Source organism: Leuresthes tenuis, unplaced genomic scaffold (assembly GCF_036924035.1).
Source record: "Leuresthes tenuis unplaced genomic scaffold, fLeuTen1.0.hap1 SCAF_10, whole genome shotgun sequence".
NCBI classification, from domain to species: domain Eukaryota; kingdom Metazoa; phylum Chordata; class Actinopteri; order Atheriniformes; family Atherinopsidae; genus Leuresthes; species Leuresthes tenuis.
The window spans coordinates 5,197,641-5,220,502 of NW_027325364.1; the positions used below are offsets into that span (position 1 = coordinate 5,197,641).

Here is a 22,862-nt window from a genome sequence, read left to right on the forward strand (position 1 = left end):
TAATGAGGAAAAATCCTGTATCCATGACTGATCTTAAGGTTTGTTTTATTTGATCACAGCTTCAATAACTACTGCAACACACTGCAAGATGTTGAAATCACCAGAATGAAAACACTGCGTCATTAATGTCTGTAACATTTAGGCCATTAAGACACTATACACTGATTTCCTCTTGAACGTACATTAAGACCTGTGGAGATTTTCTATCATCTTTAAGCAGCTGTTTCCTTCTCTACCTATTCCATTTTTGTTTTTATGTGTCATGTCTGCCTGTAACCATGCTGGTGTGGTGGTTAGCTTTCTCACCTCCCAGCAGGAAGGATCCTGGTGCAGATCTTAGCCTTTTTGGGTGGAGTTTGCATGCTGTCCCTGTGCATGTGTGGATTCTCTTTCCAGCTTCCTCTGACAGTCAGTCATATTAGTTGTGAGACAGATCTGTCCAGGGAGTACTTTGCAGCTTGTCCAATGGCTGCTGGGATAGGCTCCAGCCTTCCTGCAAGCCTGAATACAATGTAGCGCGTATGGAAAAATGATGGATGCTCTTTTTAAATGTTGAAAAAGAAACACATCGTCTTCCCTTTGTTCCCCAAGCCAATCAGACCCTCTAAATATAGTCCTGTCATTCACATTGTCTTTTGTGCCACCTTCCTCCTCCCCATCACACCGTGTCCTGATCATCCAGGACACTTTGCCAAAATTCTCCACTGGCTATTCGCTAACTCAACATCTCCTCCAGTAGCTACACTTCAGGAGTGTAGTACTCCTGAAGTAGATTGGTGTCTACTTACTTAAATTCTCTCATAACTCACCTTTGTGTCGTTACTCCCAGATGATTCTTCCAGTTTGAACTGATGGTGACATCAGGATATTTAAAAAATGTCTTCTTGAGCATTTAATTGCTACACATACATTATACTGTACATCCAAATCAGCTCTATCTGCAAACTGTTCACAGATATTTCTGCATCTGTTCAGCAAACAAATTAGATAAAGCGACTGGAATTTAATAAGCAGACAGTGAGTATGCATGAGTAATACCAACTGTTAGTATTCCACATCATGAATGTTTACACACCCACTTCTGCTCCTCCCATTTCCACAAATTAGTCCTTTACAGATCTACAAATACTGTTTTTATGATGAACAGCACACAATTTCATGCTGAAACAATCTGAAGAGAACATGTAAACAACTGTAAGTTTCTTTGAAAATATGTCTAACTGTTATCAAATATTTTACAACTTCTTCTTCTTCCAGCCTCTCCCTTTATCAGGGGTCGCCACAGCGAGTCGATCTCGCACACGTTTTACACCGGCTGCCCTTCCTGACACAAGCCTCACCATTTATCCGGGCCTGGGACCGGCACCAGAAACACACCGGCTCATGCTCCCCGTGGCTGGGTGCTCACACACACACACACACACACACACACACACCTAGGGGACGATTTACAGACACCAATGAACCCAACATGCATGTTTTTGGTGGGCTAAAGGGAGCCGGAGTACCTGGAGAGAACATGCAAACTCCACCCAGAAAGGCCCCAGCTGGGAGTTGAACCTGGAACCCTCTTGCTGTGAGGCTACACCACCGTGCAGCCCAAATATTTTACTGCTTATGGGCCAGTCATTTTATCAGGATACTTTTGTAACACACAGAGAAGACATTACTAAAGTGCATACAAACTTTGCTGAGGTAGAAGTGCATTTACTTTTGTTTGACATAAAGAGTGGGACTGATTCAACTGAATCAATAAAGGTAAAAAATTACACTTTTGGTTGGGCAAACAACTTTCTTTTTCTAGCTTAATTTAAATATGATGAATGATGCAATTAAAAAAAACAATTCTCATCAACTTTATAAAAAACAGAGCTGCATTATGAGAAAGTTGGGCTTGTATATGTCTTTAACAATGTTAAACTGTGCTTTTGGGGCTGGATTTCTTTTTTATCTAGTAGATATTTCTAGAATATTACATTTTATTCATTCAACTTCACAATATTTGAAAAAAAGATCAAACAAAACAGTTCTTCTGTCTCTTTAAAGGGACACAAACTGTCTTCATGAATATTTCTATCCTCTCAAAAAAAAAACATTCCTCATTATGGCCAATTTTTTTCTTTAATTTTCCTTTTTCTTCATGTTTTCTTTCTTTTTTTAAGTCTGTAAGTTCTCCAAGGCTTCACTTTCATAGTTTTCTGTCCGGGCCTGAGGATTCTCTCTATCGAGTATGTGCGTGAGCTCCTAGACGTCTTTGATCAGAACTTCCTGTTTCAACGAGCATCTGGGTCTCAGCTGACAGCCTCTCTGTGACTGTTCGGGCTTCCTCAAATCTTTGGAGAAGAGCCTCACTGATCACATCAGCCTCCTGTTGTCTCTTCTGTGCCTTTTCTTTCTGAAATGATTTTCAGTCTCTGCCTGGTCGCTCAAATCCTTTCTTTCTGGGGCATTTGCTGCAGCTGCTGGATGTCAAGATTAAAAATGTTCTCATTTGTTTCATCCGATTTGAACACAGATTAATGCTCCGGCGAGACTTTCTGCAAGACTTTCTGTGATCTCCACAAACTCCATTTTTTGGCATCAGTTTGGATGCTTCATTCTTTCACTTTCTGGAGTTTTTTGTGGATTTTCTCTAGCACCTGTTTTTCCTTTTCTTCAGCTTTCTGCAGATTGTTCCTCAGATTTCCAGGTACACCGCCTGTTTTTGGTCTTTTCAGGCAGCAGCACATCTTAAAAAAGCTGGGACTGGTCCATGTTTACCACTGTGTGGCATCCTCTCATCTTTTAACAATTTGTAATCATCTGAGAAGGGAGAAGACCAGTTGATGGACCTTTAGGATCTTGACTTTTACACCCAGCTACCAGCTGACCAAATAAGATACAACAATAGGATAAAACTTATTTCTTTCTTATTTCAGGGCCATGAGGGTGATACAAAACTTTAATCAGAAGGGAAACATATATATGCTTTAAACTATTTTTGACTTTTTAGCTATTTTCAGATGAGCCGTCTCTAAATACCCGGACAAGCAAGCTGTCATTCAGTGTTGTGGTGGTTGTAGGACATTTGAAATAAGCTTTTGCTCAACTTAGATACTGAAATAAATGTCTTAATGCTGAATACCGATGCCTCTTTAAAACAAAATGTTGGTTTAAGGAAGACTAAAGACGGTGATAGCAGCACCATCTGCTGTGGACCATTTGTCACTCCCACACACGATCTGGAGGCTGGAAGGAAAAATTCATCTGCTGTTTCTAATCTGCCATTTCCAAACCTAATCAAAGCTGACAAGCTGCGCAACTTATCGGCCTTCATTTCGGTTCTGGCTTTTTAGAATTTGATTGCTCTACATATACATTTTTTTTCTTTTCAGGGATTACAAACAGGCGCAGGTAAAGAACAATTAAATGTTTTATTACAATGACAAATGGAAAACAAACGACTGTACAGAGTTGTGCAACACTGCGATTCAAAGGTCAAGTATGAGCAGCACTTGTACCCCAGCTGGTCGAGGCGGATGGCCACCCTTCCTGAGTGGTTCTGCCAGAGGTTTCTTCCTGTTAAAAGGGAGTCGTTCCTTTCCACAGTCGCCTCAGACATGCTCAGGATGGGAGATTGGACTGAAGACAAGTTTCGGTGAAATCTGTTGGTTTCCTTAGCTAGGATATTGTTTTTTGAATTGGCTCTATATGAATGAATTGAATCATTTTAAAATTAATTCATTGGATTTCATTGGATTATGATTACAATGAATTGAATTCCAATTGGCTTGAATTGGACTATATTATTTAAGTGCCTTGAGATGACAATTGTTGTAATTTGGCACTGTATAAATAAAACTGAATTGAATTGAATTTATATTAGAAAAGGTTTGTGGTTTTCAAACTGCTTACGGCAAATAATAGACAATTCTGAGAAATCAGTACTTGTGTTTGTGTCACAGCACCGCTGACATTTTAAACAAAGACACAGCAGATGTTCATAAAGAGAGAAAAATGACCTAATAAATGCATCATTGGGTGAAATTGCCTGGGTTAATGGCTCATTTACATGATAAAGCTTTGGGTATAATCCCTCTTTAAGCAGTTGCATATTAACACTTTGATAAAGCAAAAGCTGAATCCTTTTTCTTTTGCTTGAAACTAGAAGCTTGTGGACGCCTCTTAAAAGATTAAAAACATGCTCTGTGGATCATTATTTTACAAAGTTTCCACTCATCTGGTGTTTTCTTGGGCCGGCTCAGTCGGTTTTCCTCTTGATGCTGAGCAGCTGAAGGAGGCTCTGCAGGGCCCAGAACAGCAGAGAGAGGGAGACAAAGACCTGGACAAGACCAACAGAGAGGAGCGTTAGGAGCTTCATGTCGGAGTGTTGCATTAAATTTCCTGACGGCGACACTCTGAAAAGACTGAGAGGTGATGGATGAGAGAGGCTGAGAATCTGCTCAAACTTCTAAGATACTGGCCTGTGGAAGCGTTTTTGAGCTACAAAGTGGGTCTCAATTTTAAATGATCTCCATGTATGGAATAATGAGTGCTTATGGATATTTCCCTTAAATATTGGAAATATTCAGGGTCAAAACCAAAATAATTTTTTGTTATGAGCTGATGTGTCAATTATTCTCTTAATAACTGTGTGTGGCCAACAGAAAATACAAATGAATACATGTTTTTTTAATCATTCCAAATTCTACCCATGTGAGACATTAAAAGATTTTGAATCAGGTTAAATTAGTATCTCTTTTCCAAGATTGTTACCATCAATAAATCCTGCCTTTAGACTTCTGTAAGCTGTACCATGTTGGACAGAAATGTCTCATCGAGGCGACACAACAGCAGAAAAAATCTGAAATTACCTTTTTGGGGAAATTTTTCAAAATAAGCCACATTCTACTAAACATTTCATATAATTAAAGGTCTGTGAAGAGAAAAGAAAACCACTTCAGCTTTGTTAACATAAAGAATAACTAACACGTCGCCCTTGAAAGGAACTTATTTTTACAGATTTTTAAGATGCTCATAGTTAAAGAATCTGAGATTAAATGTTCACTTTAAGACCGTCTTGAACGTCTTGCTAAATGCTGAAAATCTGACTTGTACCAGTTGTTAGAACCCTGACAGCTTTTTAAATTACTGATATTATGGAACTATGGATGTTTGCACTTATTCGTCACAGTTTCAGCTAAGTTGTAAAGGCTTTCACGGAAAAGCAACTTGGGTTGTTGCGCCCAATTAATAAAATTAAAAAAAAAACCTATGCAATGAAGAGTGCCACTTGTGTTACATCATAAAGCTGAGGTGTGAAATTGTATCTGTAATTCGAATGAAAACATGGAGACCCCTAAGATGCTGTCAGCCTCAGGATGATGTCCAGCTTGGCCCCAGAGGTTAAGGAGTGGGTCCTCTCTCCTGAGGCCTTCATGACGGGGTCAGAAGGGTTACGACCGTAGGGGACCTCGCTATTCGGGGAGGCGGCATTTGCCAGAAACAGCCCTCGCCTCCAACCCTCGCTGCGTTCCGGCCCATAAACTGCATCCTACATCGCAACTCAAGCCAAAAGCAGAACGTTCTCCATCACAGGCAGAAAAGCCTGATGGGAAAAAAAGCTACATTTCCTCCTCCTGGGCACGGCAGCTGTTCTCCTCTGAGAGACTGAGAGTCCGACAGACCTCCTCTCTCGGCTTTCAACTTCTTTCTACCTGATCTGAGGACAGCCTCTGCGCTGAGAGACAAAGGGAGTGAAACAATAAATGAGACAAAGGACCAGTGGGGGCTTACTGAGAGTGTTAAAAGATTCAAAACATGTCGCACTCCTTTTTCAGTCCTTTCACGGAGAAAAAAGCAATGGAAAAAGTTTATTTGCACCTTTTCCTTTAGGCAATATTAATCAGAACCGATGTATTTTTTTCACAAATGTTGACACATCAGAGCACAAGCTATACTTTCTTTTAGGAGTACAAAGTTGAACCGACTTTCCTTCCACATCTTTTCGATAAGATACAGATACAGTATTCTATTGTGGAGCAGAACGATGAAGTGGCTCTGATTCTTTCAGCTTTCCTGTCTCCGTTGCCCAGCACTGATCAAGATAACTTACATTTAATTAAATGTAGATTATAAAACTGTTTTCCTATCAGTCTACGAGTGTGTATTTGCATGTGAACGCAAGTTTAACTATTCTATTAACTGAAAAGTCATCAGCAGATCAAATCGAGTCACTAAAATGCTCCTTAGAAATATTCTAACTTTAACTTTTAATGATTGACTTTCACTTTCTTCCACAGAGACAAAAGCATAAAATAACCGCAGCAATACTTTTTGTACAGCCATGAATTTAAAAGTAGTATCATTTTTAATATTGTTTTATTTAATATATTATTTTTTCACACTTCTCTTTTAATCTCCATTTGTGATGTTATTGTGGTTAAAAGACAATATGGTGATGATGATGATATCCATAGAGAAAATAACAGTACAACCATTGCAATTTTAATTTTTTTGTCCCCCAAAAATTAAAACGACCCTAAAAAACAAATGTGATTGTCATCGGTACCAGTAAGCTGTGGTACCAGTACTGTCAAGACTTACAGATAACAATAACTATTAAAACTTAGGTCGAGGGAAAAATGTGTACATTTTTGTTTTTTGATAAAAACATTTTTTCTAAATTTCATAACAACAAAGCGTCATGGCCTCCAAGGTTGGAGGATTATGGCTCAGACAAACAAAAGAGGAATAAAACAACACAAGCAGCAGTTATTAAAGCTGGATCATGTCAATTCATATCTGAATGAAGTTAAATAAATGTGTCTTCCCCTGGACTAAAAAGCATATTTTTTAATCTTTCTTTTTTCTAATAATTTAGCTGATTCACACATAGACATCAGCCTACAATCTATTTTTTAAAAAATGGCTCATTTTTTATATATTAATGTGACAAACAAGTCGACCTGTTAAATTACTATAAATAATTATTATGACTAATTAAATAATCCCATTTGGTCTCTCTCTTTTCTGTGCATAAACACAATGTGTAATCTGCTAAGAAAAACAACAGGAATCAGGTAAAGAGAAATGACTTTTTAAACAAATCTGCAGTAAAATGTTTGATGGAGATAAAAACTGACCGGGGTTGCCCCAACAAAAAGGTTATTCATATAGAATAAATAAACCAGCTGAGGCTGTTGGGAAGTTTTTCACTGTGATTCAGGCTCTTAGTGTTGATGTTTCCAACAGGTTTACTACAGCTTGTGGGTAGTGTAGAAGTTCACAAGGAAACCAGGAAATAGCCTGAAGTTAAAAATCACATGGCTTCCATTGAAAATTACTGAATGAAGTTGTTTCACAACTTGCTCCTCCTGGTGAGTCCGCTTAATACAATTTAAACAAGTCCAAATTCCCTGAAGTTAAAACAGATGGAAGATCACGAATACGAGAAGCCGCATTGTGTCTGTCTCTGAGGCGGAGAGCTGAGTGCAAGCTCGGAAGAACCTCACAAATCAAGTTTCACTCAAACTCAAAACCAAAACATGACAAGGGTTTCTATCGAAGCCGCATGTGGAGGGCACCTATTTTTCCTCTGTTCATCTCTCCTCATTCATCCTCCTGCTACGCTATATCATAATAGACTGTGGAAGTCCATGTGGGACAGATTACATAGTGGAAGGAAGCAGGTTTGATCATCTACAAATAAGCACGACAGTCAGACAGCGCTGCCTCCCAGAGTAGAGAACTCAGCAGATCGACTCACACTCACTTGGTTCTGGGCAGAGGGCACTTTGTAAAGAGTAGTAACACAAAAAAAACATAAGCATGTGGTTGTTGTAGTTTTTCTCTGCTTTTTGGTTGACCTTTTTGTAGCCAGGTGGGACCAACCTTTGGCTAAAAAGTAGTCATATTCTAGAGTTTGAATCAAGTGTTGTGCTCAAGTGGAGCCAAGTTTGTCAAAGTTCCCAGTTTATTAGATAAAGAAGAAGAAGAAAAGAAGTCCTGCAATAATTATTCATGATAGTGTTTCTTAAATGATATGATCATTCTAAAAGGATAACTTCTTTCTAAAAAAAAAAGCTTGATTCCTACAGAACCTCTGCTGCATAATTGCACCACTCGAAGACCTAATACTTTAAAGTAGTCAGAACTTTGGATTTAGTACAATTGACAATTTTGTGTAAAGCACATGAAATAGACACTTAAAGGGCATTAACAGGTTTTGGCCTTTAGGTAAAAATTCGGGCAGTTTTTTCCAATGTCCAGAAGCCAAACTCTAAGATGTGATGTTTTGTGAGTTACTCATGAGGAGTGTATGATGATCTAACCCCTGCATAGAAGAGCAAAGATTTCCCCATGATTTGAGCAAACACTTCTTTTGCTTCCTTTACAACTATTTGACGCAATTCCCCGTTATTTATGGTGGACCTGGTCTGAATGTTTTTCAGAGAACGGGTAATTGTCAGTAAACAAAGCCCCAGGATACTTTTGCACCCTGTAAAAAGTATCATCTTCATTAATATTATTTCTGTTCAGGTCACAGTCAAACATGTTTGACCATTTTCCCGTGACTAAAGGATCTGTACTACATTAAAATGAGTGCATTTCTGTACTGTTGATGGACATGAAGCATAAAGGAGATGGGTTTAATTTCCCAAGGTGCACTTTGGTGCCCCTGGTAACAGCCTTCCAGCCTTCAGTGGGTTAACATTGCAGAGTCTCACTGCTCTCCAACGCAGCTGCACTCGTGATTGAAATGAAAACAAGGCAGAATGGCTGCTGTCAGACGCGTGATATATGACCTGCAGTGGGATGTTTCCAGAGCTCCCTCTCCATATGGCTGCCTACAGTCCACCAGACCTGGCCTGAACTGTATTGGAAAATAATTCAGTTTTTTGTTTTAAAGTAGCTGCACAGGCGAGGTGGGTGGAGTATGCTACATCTGAACATTGAAGAATTTGTGGATATAAACCTTCAAAAATACCTGCAGACCTTGACTTTGCATTATATGCCTTGATACACGTTTTAAGTAGAGCGGTAACTGCTTGCAAAATGGAGTGAAGAGTAAAAGTTTAAGATAATTGTATGCATGCTGAGTACTTCCAGTGTAACCCTCTTATCCCCCCACATCTATCAGCAGCTTCAGTTACTATAGTTTAGAGATTAAAGACTCCACAAAGTATCTAAAGCTGACTTAATAATGGGCTGAATAATTAGTCTTAAGTTAGGTGGCACTGCGCTATGTAAGCACAATAACTGAACAGGTTACCATAACAGGTACAAAAACATCAACTGGGTTAAGGGTTAACAGAGATGCACATCAAGCAACACACTAATAAGGCAGTTTACGGTAAAAGAAAACATCTGTGTGGATGGATCAAAGTGCAACAATATGTAATACATCATTCACAACTGAGCAAACTGCCAGACAGGATAGTAAGTAGTACTTCTGCTTAGCGTCTTTTCTCGCTGCAAAATTTCAAACCTTAAAAGCATGAATATAAATCAGTTCTGTAGTTGTACCATCACAGATGCCTGACCCTAGTTCTAAACTGCAGAATGCACAGTCGTGTTAACTATTGTGGTCGAGGCATTTTCATATAGATGAAGTTATTCTTTCTTTTCGTGTTACGCCCAGTCCCAGTTCTTCCCCTCGGCCCTGCCTCTATGTTTTGCAGAGTTAAGGAGTCCATTTTCTTTTAGGGATCAAGGAGCAGTGGTCATACAGCCCTTTAGCTGTCAGAGGTCATTTGGACGGCTAGATGACCATTACCAAAATGAAAGGTGGCCTTTTACAACAGCAGAATAGGGCCAAGGGGAAGAAGTGGATGTGTCTTAGGATAATTCTACAATTCCTATATTTGATACTTATGCTGTACTGCATAGCTGAGGATTCACATGAATGTGATGTGTTAATATTTATTGGTGGTGCGCCTGATGTTTGGAACTGTAGCAACAATCAGTCATGAGATCAGACAAATGATCAGTCAGGCCATCTGATTGGCCGGCTCCTTGGCTGCCATTTGAAAATTCTGAACTCTTTCCATCACAAACCATCCTGGCAAAGCGAAGCAATGGACCCAGAATTCCACTCGACCACATGAGATGTCATCCCATTAAAAGTAAATGACCGTCCAATGTCAGTGAGAAAATATGATGGACTGTAGGCAACAAAGGCCTGGTGTGTTTGTGCAACAGATGTCTGTGTAGATGGCCTGTAACCCTTTCCATGCACAGAATAGAGTAGAATAGAAAAATACTTTATTCATCTCCATTACACACTGCACAGTGAAAGAGGTGAAAGCTTTCAGATTTACCAACCAAGTATTCAGAACTGTTGTCTGTGACACTCTCACTTGAGCATCTAAATTCTGTAATTTGTCCGCAAGATGCTTCTCCAGTGCATCTTGGATCAAAGCCTTGGGCACAAAAAGGTGCAAAACATCTGTCTACATAAGGCCTCACAGTTTCAGAATCTGTATGCAAGTGTGAAAACCCTGCAATTATATAGTAATGTGGATACACAAAGATTTATGTAGCTTTTAAAGTGCCACAAAGCACAAAAGCATCCATGAACAAATGGAAGAAGATTTAAACCACCACCTGTGTGCGGTCCTTCTGTCGGACAGGTAACTAAAAAGCAGATCCAGGGTTACGTTATGGACAACAACCATCAGTCAGCACCAATTAGGCCTTTAGGGTAGAGTGGCCCAATAGAAGCCTATCCTCACACAGCATGGTTAGCTGTACAGCTGAGTCAAGCTACAGCGTCAGTAAACATGCATGGGAGAGGAATCAAGTTATTAACAAGACATACTTTGTTAATAACTTGATTCCTCTCCCAGATGCCACAAAGCTGTGAACTGTGTGAGTAAACGTTCAAGATATCCCCATACCTCTAACTTTCCCTGTGGGACACATGTAGGCATAGCTGAATTTAGTATACAGATGTATTTAAGTTACTTGAATGGTGATTTTGTCAGTGGTCATAAAGTCTGGATTTCATTAGATCAAGTGACAGCCTGAAAATGCTTCAAGCAACCACAAATTGACATATAATCTTAATGGGCTGCTTTTCAGTTACACTTTCTGAAGCGTCTGACAAAACAAATGATGAGAATTCAGCTGTATTAATGTGCACTTACACTTTACCATTTTAGTCTACCTGAGCGTATACATGCAGGAGGGAAACAAACTCCAACAGTATTATCTGGGTATGTTAGTCCAGTTTTGAGAAGCTTGATTTGTCTAATGTGCCTTCTAAAAGGCACATAACAGCCTGTTGGAAGTCTGAACATGATGAGAAAAATCCTCTGGCCTGATGAGCTTTTAGGTTCATTCCCAAGAAGACATTTCTGTGAAAGCTGCTTCAACCAAACACGAAGGGAAGATTCTGAATACTTACATAAATGACATATTCTAATCTTTTATTTACATTTACAAAAACACTCCATACATTTGCCTTGCCATTGTGAAATATGTATCGACTGATGAAGAAATAAATATTAATTTAAATCCATTTTAAGTTTAAAATGTGGAAAAAGTTCTGTCAGCAGTGTTCACACGCACATGCCGAGTACTTCCTGTCTGTTCATTATGAGCAGATATACAGTCTCTGTGCTGTGCAGACTCAGGAAGGATATGCTGAGCAGGTTAACGTCCCACCAGAGATTCAGTGTAGCACTATCTGTAATGCTGCCATGAGAAATATCACAGTCACAGTCCCACGCACACACACAAAGACTGACAGACATAGTGCAGCCAGACAAAACACATGTAAAACAGCAGTTGCTGCATGTGAAAGTGTAGCAAAACACAAAGTGGTCTGATGATATGCCAATTTAGAATGTTACAGTTGTTTAGACTTCTTCTTCTGACATCTGGTGTTTGCAGTCATGTACCATGTGTCTCCTAGAGGATCACGTTAGGTCAACAGCGACTGCGCCACATTGAAAACATACGTTAAAACCCAGAGGATGCTCATTTTTTTGTCTTCAATTCACTTCACGTCTTAGCAACTTGGCACCACATCAGCCTCAATATGAGAAGTCATCACCTCATCCTTAACCACTGCTCCCTGGGTGGCCAAAGTGGTGGAGAAGAACGCACTAGCCTGCGGAAATACATGAGGTAAGATATTCTGCAAAAGTTCACAACAGGGGATAAAAGCAAAACAATGTGCGTGGAACAGACGGGAGGCTACAAATGCTATTGCAAAATGAAGCCTGGGTTTGTGTTTTAATGGAGCAAAGAGGAGACGTCTGGGTCGGCTGTGATATAGCTCAATGGATTCCTCTGAGAAGAAGTTCAGATCAATGTGTCTCCAAGCGCCTGTTAGAGGTGTATCTTTCCCCAACTCCTTCAATCCACCCACTGATATTTAGAAAAATGATAGTAGGCTCTGTTGTACAATCCTATTGTGGAGTTTGGGGCCAACTGTTCTTGAAGTCATTCTGTTTTCCTGCCACATGTGTGGCTTTCTGGATAGTCAAAGGAGGCACTAATCAATGACAATCAGCTCAGCAATCAGGAAAAATGTCCATCTCTGTCTGCTTGGGCCAAAGTGCTGGCACAGCAGCAAAACTGGTAAACAGATCTATTGCCCAATTTCCGTTTATTTGGCTAAGACAATGAGCAGAAAATCTGAAACAGGATCAGATCTTCTCTTCAAAGAACAAGAAAATCAGCAAAGACAATAGTTTAACATTCAAGAGTTTGGTGGGAAAAAGAAAGGCAAAGAGGGCAGATAAAGCTCCCACGGAGAGGTAAATATATTGTGTGCACAAAGAGCATGAGGGGCTTAACTTGCTATTTCAACAAGAAAACAGTGTCTGCTCAGAAAGGCAGGTCAGGACCTCAGAGAGGAAGAAATCTGTCACTGTAAGACCACAAACTCTACTGATGCCTTTGCAAGTAAAGTAACAGCCTCAGACAGGGAGAATAAGGTCTTGGGTTCACAGAGCAGGATATGACCAACAAGAGCAGTCTGAGGAAGACTTTTATATAACATTTTCTGTACCTGTAAGCTGCTGAAGGCATCTAAGAGACAGATGATCCCACATCAAGAGAAGTGAACAGTGCTGTCAATGTTTGAAACTCTTACTTTGATTAAAAATTTTTTAAAAAAAACTTGAAAAGGGAGGTTGGACCTTCATGTCAGTATCTTGGTTATGGTTTTTTAACCTCAAATTCTGCATTTTACATCATTCCCTAAAGAGATGGCCTCCATTAAAATGTTAAATCTTCAACATACAAAGTACTTTCTGCACATTTTAGCTCATCTGTTTCCTCACTTAAGCAGGTCCATAACTTGACAAACATTTGTTGTTCACGGCAATGGATGAAAGCCTCTTTTCCCTCCACTTTGTGCTCCTGCTCTGCATGCCGGCTAAGACATATGGGCCACAACCTAACAGGCGTACTTACTGGTTCAGTAGTAATTCTGTTGATGTGTCACTCGGGCAGTCAACAAAGTTGTGCCACAAAGTGTTACAATAGTGTTCAGGAATGTTGTATTTCAGCCCCAATCATGATGGTTTACTAAACCAAACCAGGTTGATTGCATTCCTAATCTTAACCACGTACTAGAAGTGCCAAAGCCTAGCCAGGAATCAAAGTTGTCAAAAATGAATAAAGTACCTATGATTTGGAAACAGCCCCTGAATCCAAAAGAAAGCAATGAATAAATCCAAACGAAGGAATTGAAAAAAGTGTCCATGCAAGACGATCGTCCTCCCCAAAACATGCCCACGTCTTATTTGTTCAAGCAGGCAGATAATTAAGTCCAAATAATATGTAGCCTCCAATGGTCGTGAGAACAACCCGTGTGAAGGGTATTCATGATGGGTGCTTTGGCTCTAACCATGATTGTTTGATAATCTTAACCTAGTTATGTTTCTGACAACCAGTAAGTGTCGAAGTTTAGTTCTAAAGTGTTGTGTTTACATGTAACCAAGGCAACTAATGAAGAGTTGTTGTGTTTTTGATATCCCGGTTTTGATCTCACACAGAAGCTCATGGTTGAAAGCTCTTGGAAGTACTTGAAATGCTTTCTCCAGGCCCCTCTCCTTCCTCCTTATGAGGACTTTGTGGCTTCTTAAACAAAACACTTAAAAATGACGTCTGTTCTGATATGGACTTGCTCATATGAGCCTTATTGACCCTCTGCCACTTGTTGGGGTGGTACTCAGTATGCCATTATGAGACGCATAAGACGGCGTGAACAAACTACTAATATGACCATTTCAGATGGAGGACTTATTGGCTCATGTATTACAGTCTCAAACTGGACCGTCACAATGGGGACAGAGACTGGGGCTTTTTAACCTATTCGTCCTTGTGAAACTAAACACTTCAGAATAACATTTTCTCAGTCGACACCAATGATTGACAACAACATGCTAGTCTGCAAAGCAGTGTACCTTGAAGCCCATATGTATAGAATGAATTTGCTGTGATGACATTAGACAGAATGGTATGACGACAGCAATCGGGTGCTTTGACAAAGGTACTTCTTTAGGTCTTTGAGAGGAAAGTAGAGACCCTGGAGTCCTACCCAAGGACTGAACCAGGGATCCTCTTGTCTCCAGAAAGCAGCTAACCACTGCAGCCCCTTGCTGGCCAACAATGTGTCGATACCATAGAAAATGACAACATGATCACATCACAAATGGAAAAAATATGTATATGCTAGTTCAGATAAAAATTTCATGGTAAAAACTAAAAATTATATATAACTCCAGTCTAACTACTGATGAGATTTCCACTCCTGTCATGACGCTGTCGAGAGATTGCTGCTTCAAATCGCAACCTGCATAATCTTTTCCACAGCTCTTTCAATTTTCTACTTCTGTATTTCTGCAATTACCTACTTTTCTACTTCACTCCCACCTGCTAATGCTTATGAGTTAGAAAATGATACATTGCCCTAGACTGTACAGTTTAGTACCCACTTCGTGCAGTTCCAATCCTGTGATGCAATGCTATCCAACAAATAGAACAGTTTCATATAATCAACGCATGCTGAAAATGCCATATTCTGATTACACCACATTATATATTTCAAGGATAGATAACTGACTTTTCGGATGCCTCAAAATGTAAACACTTTGAGTCAGAGCAAGGTCTTATTCAGTAAAGACAGACACACCATCGCTGTTTGTAACAATGACCTTGTTCGTACAGGAGCCAATGCTCGCCAACATCGTAGGGTTTTCAGTGAGCAAACCGACAGGAAGGCAGCTACAAAATCCAGTTAAGCTACTATAATTCTTTTGTAAAACACAGGTTGTCTTAATCAAATATACAGTATATGTTTGCTATGTATCACGTGTTCATTTTTTTTTAAATTACATGGAAATAATGGAGAGGAAGAGGGAAATAACTAGTTTGGGCTTACTGCAGTCTCATGTGGACTGCAAGCCAAGTTTAATGGAAATTATACGACTGTAAGTACAGGCACATGCTTGAATTTGCAAGGAACTGGACCTTAAAGTCTTGTTTGGGGATTTGACTTTTATGACAGAGAAGGCTACCAAAAAGTGTACAGGTGGTCAACATCAAGCTCAAGAGGAAAATCATTTCTGTGCTGTGGAACAGCTGAAGGTCTCAGAGGGTGAGATGCCTTCACCAGGAAAAAAAAAAGGCCAATACATTGGATCAGCAGCAACAGACATGCTCACCTTATGAGAGGTAATTAATGACTTAAATCAGTTTAAATGTTGTTCATTAGCTCAATTACCAACAAATTAAATGTGTTTATCCATAGTGATTTACAATTTGTATCATATTCATCCATTTTACGGTCAAAGACTTTTGCAGTGTGCTATCATGCAAGATAGAGGCCTAAAGATTAGACACCTAGTCGTGTGGATAGGAGGTGGATGATTCAAGACAGCAGTATTCCTGTCAACCAATACACAGAGATCAGGTATCTTATCCCAGTCCTCCAAGCAATTCGTGACCTCTGGCCTTCTCATTTCAATAGACAATATTGATTGGTTGAACTGTAATGCCTCAGTTCCTTAGTAACAGGACGGAAGAGTGTTCTTATTGTAGTTTGTGAGAAGTGTTTGCTTCTCAAAACATGAGATCTGAAGTCTTTCCAAACTCGAAGCCCCCACTGCTCACGCGTCCTGGCAGCAGCACATATTTTCCAGCTCAGTTCAGGCAAGATGCTGCAGCTTGAACTATTGTGTAAAAGTGGCCGTGAAGAATTCCATTTTACTGCAGTATTAGATGTGTGATTTTTCGCCAGTAATCCAGTGAGCGTGGCCGAGAAAGAGCGATTAATAAACTGAGCAGAGAGTGATGAAAACTTGCAGTACAATAAAGATAGCTAATATTCCTAACCTTCATTCAGCACTATTTTGATGGATTTATTGTAAAAAGCTTTGACTTCTTCATAATTGAACTTTATGACTCTAAGTCTTTTATCATTTCCTTTGGTTTGTGAGCGGATGTCTTTGTAAATTGGCATTTAATTTCTGAAAAATGAGCTTTATGTGCATTTTAGAGGAGCTATAGTCAGGTTCAATCAGGCTCAAATACTGTTTCTCTTTGCAGTATCACAAACTGGTTGAACGTTGTTTTTCCACCATGAATTAATGCACTAAATAGGAAGATAAATACAAAAGAAAGTCAGTGTTGGCCACAAAAACCTAACCTCACAGAAGCCAAACTAAATACTCCCTAAGGGCCACTTCCTGTTAGACCTCCATAGCTTTACCTGGCAAATGGTGTGACAACATAAACCAAGCAGTTACAATTTGACGGGCACGATCCCCTGCACATTGAGTGATAATATTTCACAGTGTGTATGCATGACCACCCCACTGTTTACTCCAACGGAACAGTTCTAACCAGAGTTTCTCTTTCAAATCCCTCCATTTTCTCCCTGGGAGGAGATTTCCTTTCCATTCCTCTGAGCTCTCAGATGATGTCATGCTCACTGAGTTTCCACAGCTCCAAACCGGCCTGTTAACCTCAGCGCTGCCTCTTGCTGCCACACATTCCTGCTTAAAAAAAAAAAAAGAAAGAAAAAAGGCTGCTAACCTATCGCACCTGAGTTTTGGCGAGTGGAAAAGACATGCTCAGATGACAGCAACCTCTCACCGGTTGTGGTCTTATCTGCATACTCATGACTGGGCTGCTGGGAAAGACAGGGCGGGATTTGCCGTTTTTACAGACAGGTCAGGTGATGTCGTGAAGATAAAGGCATATTGTGCTAAAGCACAGCCTTTGTGTTTGACATGAACTTAATAATATTGTTCTGACCTCTTCTTTTGGCCATGGAGCATTTATCTTTCCCATCGGTCTGACAGAAAAAGGCTTTTGTGAGATTGGAAAATAGCATCAGCACAGAGATGAAAAGATGGAAAATCCAATGTGGTCTGAAAACAGCTTAGTTCTTTTTTAAAAAATATTTTAGAATAAACGGCATTACGTAGATTTAGAATTGCTTCTCAAATGACAAATTTGCATGAGCTAATATACCACTTCTTAAACTTTTTTATTACAAGGAAACATTTCTGTCATATTGTAAAAGAAATACAAAAAAGGGCAGAGCATGTTAAAAAAAACCTCTCTGGCTTTTTTATTATTCTATTTGAGGTGAAACTGGAAAAACAAAAGGATGCCTTTAAAAATCAATTAAAAAGATCCTGCAATTGCCAATAAGAATCTCTGAGACGGGGTCCATCTCAGCCAAAAATGTATTTTTATGAAGTCTCCTCCTAAATTACTGTGACTTCACAAGCAGCAAGTGTCCATTTAAGAGAGTAGCTGCATAATTGCTCTGGGATATACGGTGTCAATGCTCCGCTCTGCAGCTTGTTTTCTTATAGCTTTAGGCAAAACCAGGGGCCCACACAGAATACAACCCTGTGTTAGATTATTACCACCCAAACTCCACTTAAGCCCCCCGATACTCAACACACACACATGCAGTGCACGAGGACACACACAAAGGGTTGACGAAATAACACCAGATATTACAGTCCATTCCAGACTGTATTTTATATAATAGGCTTTTTTTCCTATGGCATTTTCTGACATCCTCACACAAAGAAATATATATTTTTTAAGAGTTTGACTTCTCTTGCTTCTATTTTCAATGAGTAAAACGATAAATGAGGAAATGACAATCACATAAGCAACCATGAAAGTAACAATTTGTGGCTTATCTGATCTTGCGATGATATAATAGGGCACTTAAACATGCCAAAGCAAATGTGCTTGTGTTAGCGGGCTTAGATAGTCATAGTGTCTGACTAACCTGCTTCTTCTGGACTCAGGTGTTTCAGTGAAAAGTCAACCCTGACCCTTTATTTGTGCGATTATAGCCTTAAATTGACATATGTCCACATGACTGATAAATAAGCTGATTTCTTACTTTCAAATTAACATGAAATAGCTTTTATTTTAGCTGTTGTATACAAAAGATGAGCTCCTACAAGCAAGAAAAATGATGAGCGAGAGAATTTTAGCTAATAAATTCACCTCCACTGAGTCTGCTGCAACAGCATTGATCTTTGAAAGAAAACTGCCTCTCCTCTTTGTCCGGCAGAAGTCATCACATTCAGAATATTCAACAGAAAAGTGATGGTCTGCAAGGTGCGGTGTATGAAAGGCTGTTTTACATCCTTTTACAGCACACCAAGCCACAACCTGAGCATATCCCGGTCTTTAGCATGTAAAAACGAGCCTCACCTTATTGTTGCCACGGTTTGGTTTTACAAAGCTACATTTTGTACTCTATGCCTCCCAGGCCCACTGCCTCTGCTCTCTCCTAGGATGATAGTGCATGCATATGCCTTTCTGCAATCCCTTGGTAAAAATAGTAACTTTATATTAATACAGCTGAATGTCCAATTAAGCTAACTTAAGTTCAGACGGCTAATGCGTCAGAAATTGTGACAAAAAACTGGACCAGTAAAACTCGCTTGAAGCATTTCAGACCGTCGCTCTGCTCAAAGTCCTAATTTCATAACCGAAGCATCCTCTGACAAAAATTCCCACTAAAGTAGCCTAAATTAACACTGTAAGACAATGTCCGTGCAGGGAATTTGGCAATGCTTTCGTGTACAATGATCCCACACTGAGAAAGTTAGAAGCAGCAGAATCATTTGAACGTTTATTCCCAATCCACAGCTTTGTGGCATCAGATGCTCAATAAGTCAAACTCCCTCTAGTGCATATCTACTAGGAAAAGTGCTGTGGTCCAGTTCAATGTCCAGGTTGAACTCTCACTATAACTCATCGACTGTGCATGTAATTGTACTGAATGTTTCAGAGCGCATGTCTACTTTTCAGCTGTGAAATGTCCTGATGATTACACTGCCAATCATGGTCGAATGCTTTTTAATTTGTCTACATAAAATAGCAACTATCAGATTTAACACCACACACAAATACACATAAAGCAACTCAATCAGACAGCTCGTAACCACACACAGCCCGCCCTGTGCACCACCAGCCCTGCTCGTTCGCACACACAGTAACCAGCATCGTCTGTCTGAAGCTACAAGGCCTTCATGTGAGCCGCACAGACGTGGGTTTGGGCAGCGAGTAGGCGGCTGGGAGCGAGAGGCAGCCCTGGTTTACAGGTCAAGCCTGCAGCTTTACAAGGGAAATCTCCAGAGCCACTATAAATACCACTGTGAGCTTTAAGGGTGCTGTATATCACACCACTGGTTTTGAAGGACCACAAACCGACCTAGTTTTTGTAGTGTTCTTTTTTCGCATTCCTCTTTCCACCCTCCCAAATGTACAGTGAGCCTGAATACAATTAAATGTGAACTTCCCCCTCTCCATTTCTAAAGACTGTTAATTGATTGGCCCAACTTCAAAACACCCTCCGCAACAAAGAGCTGGCTGTTCCCCTCACGCGTCAAACCCATATATCATTATTGTACCTCAAAGTTTGGGGGTGGTTTCACAATTTTTCCCTTGCTGTACCTCCAGAACAAAGGGCACAAATATGTCAGGAACCATTTCAAGTAAACTGTGAGGATTTTCATAGAGCCCCACCTGCAGGCATGACAGTTATTCAGCTAAACCTGATGTACTGCGACTTGAAATGAGGCTTAATGATTTGCTTAAGGAAATTTCTGCATAAAACTTATAGTGCTGTCCAAGTGACACAGCCGTGCAGCACGTGCAGCATAAATCAACATCTTTTTTTACTCTCAAGAAGACTGTTTATGAACCACGTTTTCGGCAAGGCTTCAAAAAATTATAATCAATTCTGGTTTATTTCATTTTATGGTGAGAAAAAGGAAAAGTAGGAAAGCCTCGACTTGTCAGTTGAACACCTGAGTGGCGCAGAGTCAGAGGACATAAAAGCAGCGATTGCAAATTTCATGTGCAAATCTCATCAGCCTGCGCGAGTTAGCAATAGATGACACTAATTGGTTCCAGAAGTGTTGCTCTTATTCACACAGGCTGAGATGGCAAGCGGCGAGGGCGGACAGAAAGAAAGAAAAGACAAAAAATAAAAGAGGCCGTTGGAGTAAGGGAGGGCAAGTAATGAGAGGTCAGTCTCCATCTACAGTTGAGCTGCCAGAGCCAGAGAGGCACGCCAATTTTATGGTCAATTGCTTGACACATCTGGACTCATAGATCACAGAGCTGCAGGGCAGGACTTAGCACCCAGCTCAAACACATTTCACACACACAAAACAGACCACACAACACACACTATCACATGCAAACAGGCAACACACACCAGTGTAACATCATACTGTCAAGGAGTCATTTAAAGATTTTCATGTACAAAGTTTCTGAAGATATAGAAAGGAAACCAGGGCTCTTTTCAACTAATTATGTGTTTATCACATCAAATCTTATTTTAGCACAGAGTTGTAGACAGGTAAATACGGTGTGTGCTACTGTGATGTCACACCACAAACAACTTGGCTTACTTAATGTTGAATATATATAGAATGACTTTTATGTCAAATTCATTAAGTGATAAACAATGAAGAACACCAAAAATCATCAATATCTCACCACTTAATCTCATATCTAGAACTGCTGTTCAACTGTAGCAAACATAAATGTCTGTCCTGATGTGCAAGCATCATGAATCCATTTGGAGCGGCAACGTGCAAATCACACAAATAAATGCGTCACACAAATAAATATAGCATAGCGTGTCATCAATGCACTATTTCATGAGAACAGACTGTTCGTGCAGCTGTTTGAGAACACCTCCACACAGATGAGACAGAAGCACTCTCCTTAATGAGATGATGAACTGTCACAGCTGAAAGGTCCAGACTCCACAGTTTGCCTCCCCTTTTCAGAAACAGCCTATATGCCTATATTTAGTTGCAACATGTGACAACTTCCCCTTCTGGCATCCCTCAGTCATCTTTTTAAGGCATGTGGCTTTTGATGTCAGTATATACTCCATATTTTCTATGTTTTCATTACTTCTGACAGTCATAAACAATAGTCTGACAGCCTTTTTCAGGAAAGGCCTTGCATACTTCAGCAAGACAATGTTAAACTACACACTGGATCTACCACAGCAGCATGGCGTGGTAGGAGAAGAATCCAGGTGCCTGCAGTCCAGGCCTTTCATCAACTGGCAACATCTGGCACATCACGGAATGCAAAATATGACTGTAAACCAGCTAAATTCCAATATCAGAAAAGAATGGGACAATATTCCTCTCTCAAAGGTCCAGCAACTGGTCTTCCCAGTTTTCAGATGTTTAAAGACTGTTGTTAAAGGGAAAGTTCCATTTTTTTTTTTAAAAACCTGGACCTTATTTCTAGCTGTATATACGTTCACTGCAGCCTCTAAATAAGGCACGAAACTCCTTCATTTCACCAATACTTTAATATGAATGAGTTCCGTGCCTTATTTAGAGGCTGCATTGAATGTAATACAGCTAGAAATAAGGTCCAAGTTAAAAAAACTGAACTTTCCCTTTAAGAAGAGGAGACGCTACATAAACATGGCTCTGTCCCAACTTTTTCAAAAATTAGCTAATATTTTTCATTAAATTGTACATCGTCTAACATTCAACATTTGATGTGTTTTCTTTGGTCTATTGTGAATAAAATATTGGTTTATGAGATTGGCGATTCATTGCATTCTCACATTTTACCACAGAAATCCAACTTTTTAGGAATTAGAGTTTGTATATGCAAGTGATCTGTAAATGTTCTGAATGAACACTCACTACAGTGGTTGCTGGAAGGTTTGGGGCATTAGGGTTGTAGATTAAACAGTCCTAATTAAAAGGTCATGTGATATGATTGGAAGCACCAGAACAGCTTACACCCCATATGAACTCTAAGGTTAGATTGGCTTGTCAAAATCTTTTTCCATAAGCTGTTAACCTCAAATGTTTAGTCCCAGCAAACAAAAAAGGCTCAAGAGAAAATGCAAATGGAAATTTGAACATCATTATGTTCATGCTGGCTGGGAAAACACTCTGCAGATGAAGGCCGTGTCATGTGATCAAAAAGCTTGCACGGATCCTAAACAGAAGCTGAGGTACGACTTTTCTGCCAAATTCAAAGTCATGTCTGCAAACAATCCTACTTTTACCACAATGTTACTGTATGTTCATTTCTATGATCATGTTGCGGTAGCTCAAGTTGTCGGAAAAAGGCCATCACATTTAGCTCATATATGCAGCCATCCCTTCTGTTTTAACTGGCAACAGCCAGTATCTGCAGCTGAACAAACAACTGCGCTGTAGATAATTAATGGTACTTCCATTGGGTGGTCAAACTAGAAAATTAAACTCTTGGCTGTCTCTGCTGGCCAGTGCCAATGTTTTATTTATACATCAAAGCAAATAATCTAAATGATTATAATCACATTATTTACAGACAGGAAATCGGGAGGTGAAGAGGTA

General features: G+C 39.8%; 2 protein-coding genes across 4 annotated transcripts in view; one reads left to right on the forward strand and one right to left on the reverse strand.

The window, feature by feature from the left end:
* Window positions 1-22,862, forward strand: part of tmem106ba (transmembrane protein 106Ba) — a 470,787-nt gene that overhangs the window by 244,347 nt on the left and 203,578 nt on the right. The window lies entirely within an intron of this gene.
* agmo (alkylglycerol monooxygenase) overlaps window positions 3,395-22,862 on the reverse strand; it is a 61,699-nt gene continuing 42,231 nt past the window's right edge. Inside the window, exons 13-14 of one of the 3 annotated variants that reach the window (XM_072393661.1) lie at window positions 16,935-16,997; window positions 3,395-4,321 (exon numbers count right to left, since the gene is read on the reverse strand). In XM_072393661.1, coding sequence (XP_072249762.1) covers window positions 4,241-4,321; window positions 16,935-16,997 — 144 coding nt within the window. In that variant the 3' untranslated portion in view covers window positions 3,395-4,240. Of the gene's footprint in view, window positions 4,322-16,934; window positions 17,001-22,862 lie in introns of all 3 variants that reach the window. The other 2 variants (XM_072393660.1, XM_072393662.1) reach the window with 2 other exon arrangements.